At 35.9% G+C, this 3,928-nt stretch overlaps 1 protein-coding gene across 1 annotated transcript; it reads left to right on the top strand.

Annotated features, from left to right (window-relative positions):
* Positions 1 to 408: 408 nt before the first annotated feature.
* On the top strand, positions 409 to 3,720 carry LOC111019733 (cytochrome P450 71B37). Its single transcript, XM_022296162.2, has 2 exons — positions 409 to 1,363; positions 2,998 to 3,720. The coding sequence occupies exons 1-2, from the start codon at positions 452 to 454 to the stop codon at positions 3,610 to 3,612; spliced, it is 1,527 nt and encodes a 508-aa protein (XP_022151854.2). The 5' UTR covers positions 409 to 451; the 3' UTR covers positions 3,613 to 3,720.
* The last annotated feature ends 208 nt before the right edge of the window (positions 3,721 to 3,928 follow it).

Below are 3,928 nucleotides of genomic sequence, written 5' to 3'. Positions count from 1 at the left end.
TATTTTATCTTTTCGTAATATTTTGGAAATGTAGATTTACCTCTAATGTCGATGCGATATATAGAAATGTCGACATGTCGATAGATATTTAATACCCGTAGAGATTTTTGTTCTTTTTATTTGAAACTAAATAGTTTTTACCATATCTTTTTGGAGCGTACAGAGTATGTTGATCATCGCCGTTCAACAAACACAGAAGTCTTCTCTTCCCCTTTCTTTTGAGTTCCTCTAGACGGAGAAGTCATTATGATTATTGTCAAACTTTCTCTCCTCTACAACGCATTCAACATAGAAATTTCAACAAATATAGTATGGTAAAATCCGACACGTTGCTACCTGTTCTTCAAAATCATCTCTAAGCCACAATCTCCACAGGATACATTGAAGCTCTATAAATATATAATATCCTTACAGCAAACCCTCCATCAAAGAAAAGAAAAGAAAAGAAAAAATGGTTAGCCTTGATCAGATAATGCTGCTAATGCCCAGCATTTTAACGTGGGCAATTCCACTAATCTTCATCTTCTCTTTCACGCTCATTAAAACCGCAACACACAACAAAAAACAACACCCTCCAGGCCCTCCAAAGTTCCCTTTTCTGGGCCACTTGCACCTCCTCGGCCCCCTCCCCCACCGCTCCTTATGGAAGCTCTCAAACAAATACGGCCCCATCATGAGCCTCAAACTCGGCTCCGTCCCGACCATCGTAATCTCCTCCGCCGCGGCCGCAAGAGAGGTCCTGAAAGTGCACGACCTGGCCTGCTGCAGCCGCCCTCGCTTGACCGCGAGCAGAAGATTCTCCTACAACTTCCAAGACATTGGGCTGTCTCCATACAGCGACCACTGGAGGGAAGTGCGGAAAATCAGCGTGCTCGAGCTGTTCAGCGCCAAGCGGGTGCAGTCGTTTCACCAGACTAGAGAAGAAGAGATTGGCGTGTGGTTGAAGTCCATCTCTCAGTGCTTATATTCTGAAGTCGACGTGAGTGAGAAATCGTATTCTCTGACCGCGAGTATAATAACGCGGATTGCGTTTGGGAGGAGTTTTCGAGGGGGGGAGCTGGACGATGAGAATTTTCAAGGGGTTGTGCGTAGAGCAGTGGAGGCCATGGGGAGATTCCCGGCGAGTGACTTCTTTCCCGGCGTGGGGTGGATTGCCGATCGGGTGAGTGGCGTTCATGGGCGGCTGGAGAAAAGCTTTGCTGAGTTGGATGCGTTTTTCCAACGTGTAGTTGACGATCGTATCAACCGTAATTCCAACAATAATGAAGAAAATATCGTTGATGTTTTGTTGAAGATGGAGAGAGACCGCACTCAATCTGATGTTCTGCAACTTACTATAGATTGCATCAAGGCACTTATCATGGTAATAATTACCTCACATTCTCCAAAACTTACCGCTAATTTTAACCACTAAAAATTTAACAGTTATTTCATCAAAGTCTAGAAAATATAAAATCAAAATTTGCCTCTCTTATTGTTGAAAAATTGACAAATCATTAATTTTTATAAACTGTTTCTATCTTTACATTTTTTTATTTTAGTTGTTAAATATTTATGGTAAAAACAAAAGGAAAAAACTTACCTCCTGAACTTTCAAGACCACCGTCCTCTTGATTATGACATGACCCAATAAAAAATTGATATTGTTTGCTTTCATATTTTTCTATTATTTTATTAAAATTCAAATCTCATGCATATCTCCTCAATATCTCTTTTACTTTTTTCTTTCTTCAAAACGTATTTGAGGTTTCTCCTCCCTCTTCTCCCTCCCTAAAATCTCTCACCTTCCACTTTTTTCTCTCTTTGAATGCATCTCCTTCACTCTTCTTGAAGCACCATCTTGATTTGTTTTCTATTTTTCTTTTATGGTTTTTTCTCATCTTTAAAATGACATACTACATATGTTTTCAGCAATTTGATTACATTGGGAGGTCATAGCAACAATATGAGAAACGAATCAACAAGTTCTAATAATTGAGAATAAATAAAAATTTTAAACAAATGAGTTAGTTTTTATGGTCTCTTTATTTTTTTAATATATTTTTTTGTAAATATTTTCATTATTTATTTTTCTCCTCTTAAATATTTTCATTTATTCTTCATTTTTAGTTTCCTTAATCATAATTTATAAATTTATAAATTTTTTTTTAATCTAAGTAATAAAATTATTAATTTGTTATTGTAACATGTTTTGGTGTACATGAGATGTGATTTTCAATTTTACTGTTAAAAAGTTTGTAACCTTTTTTTTAAAGTGGGAGGTGGCAGATTTTAAGGAGGGAGTAGATGGGAGAAATGTCAAATACGTTTTGAAAAAAGAAAAAGTAAAAGAGATACTCAAGAGATATTGAAGAGACATGCATGAGATTTGCTGAAGAGATATTGAGGAGATATGCATGAAATTTGAATTTTAATAAAATAATAGAAAAAAATGAAAGCAACAAATGTCAATTTTTCCGAAACAAAATTGCTCCTTGTTGTTAAGGAGGCAACTATTTTTGCTTTTTCTTTTTCTTGTTTCTTATATCATTGCTTTTTGAAAAGAAAAATAAAATTGTGTTTATAACTATTTATTTATTGTATTATTAAAACTTAAAAGTAAAAATTGACTTATCTCATTGCTTTTTAAAAAGAAAAATAAAATTGTGTTGTTAACTATTTATTTATTTTATTATTAAAAACTTAAAAGTAAAAATTGACTTAAATATAAGGATACCACTAAAAGAGATAAGAGATCTAACAAATAATGTTTATAACAGAGATGACTACTTATATTATTATCAATCGGTTTTGAGATAAAACTTGATACGGTATCATAACTCAACAAGTTCAAACGAGCACCCGAGCTACAAATGTAATATTAAAAGGATTCCATCTTGAAAGAAAAAAGAACCAAACAGAGGTTTTACTCTCTGTTATGAATTGGTTTTAATGTATAACCTATGAATATTGATACTTAAGCTTTATTGTTTTGTTGGGATGTTCGTGGTTTTTCAGAATATATTTCTAGCTGGAGTGGAAACTGGAGCCGGAACAATTGTTTGGGCCATGACAGAGCTGATTAAGAATCCAAGAGTGATGAAGAAGCTACAAGACGAGATCAGAAGCTCCATAAAAGAAGATCAAGTAGTGAAGGAGAGCCACCTCGAAAAGCTTGAATATCTAAAAATGGTGGTCAAAGAAGTTCTGAGGCTTCATCCGCCGGCCCCACTTCTCCTTCCAAGAGAAACCATCTCCCATTTCAAGCTCAGCGGATACGACATCCACCCCAAAACTCATATCCACGTCAATGTTTGGGCCATCGGGCGAGACCCGGAATCGTGGACCGCTCCGGATGAGTTCTTGCCGGAGAGATTCGTGGGAAGTGGCGTCGACTACAAAGGCCAGAATTTCGAGTTTTTGCCGTTCGGAGCTGGCCGGAGAATCTGTCCGGGGATGAATATGGCCACCGTCACGGTGGAACTGGCGCTGGCTAATTTGCTGATGTGTTTTGATTGGAAATTGCCGGACGGATTGAAAGAAGAACACGTGGACGTGGAAGAGGAAGCTGGTCTAACAGTTGCCAAGAAGTCGCTTCTTAAACTTGTTCCTCTCCCTTACTTTCAGATTTGATGATATATATTTTTCTGGAACATAGGATTCGATGTAATATATAGTTTATCGTTATCTTTTTTATATCAACTTTTTTGTATATGTAAATTATATTTTATTTAATACGCATGTATGAGAGTATTGTGTTTTCTTAAATTTTAATGAGTCAATTTGAGCGTAAGGAAAGGAGAAATTAAGAATTTAACTATCTTTCAACTTATTTACAAACTATTAACTAATATTATAAAGTCAACATGAATTTTGTTCAACGATATTGTCTAGGAAAGAGATTGATCTATGGTATATAAGAGAGAGAAGAGTTAGCTCAAATTCTAGA

Source organism: Momordica charantia, assembly GCF_013281855.1.
Source record: "Momordica charantia cultivar OHB3-1 chromosome 9 unlocalized genomic scaffold, Mcharantia_2.0 BLBB01000009.1, whole genome shotgun sequence".
NCBI lineage: Eukaryota > Viridiplantae > Streptophyta > Magnoliopsida > Cucurbitales > Cucurbitaceae > Momordica > Momordica charantia.
Note: the sequence above shows the minus strand (reverse complement) of the source record. Positions and strands in the feature narration are given on the sequence as shown.

Coding starts and splice junctions, on each gene's coding strand:
- LOC111019733 (XM_022296162.2), top strand. CDS start 452: ATGGTTAGCCTTGATCAGATAATGCTGCTAATGCCCAGCATTTTAACG. Junction 1,364..2,997: donor GCATCAAGGCACTTATCATG/GTAATAATTACC, acceptor GTGGTTTTTCAG/AATATATTTCTAGCTGGAGT.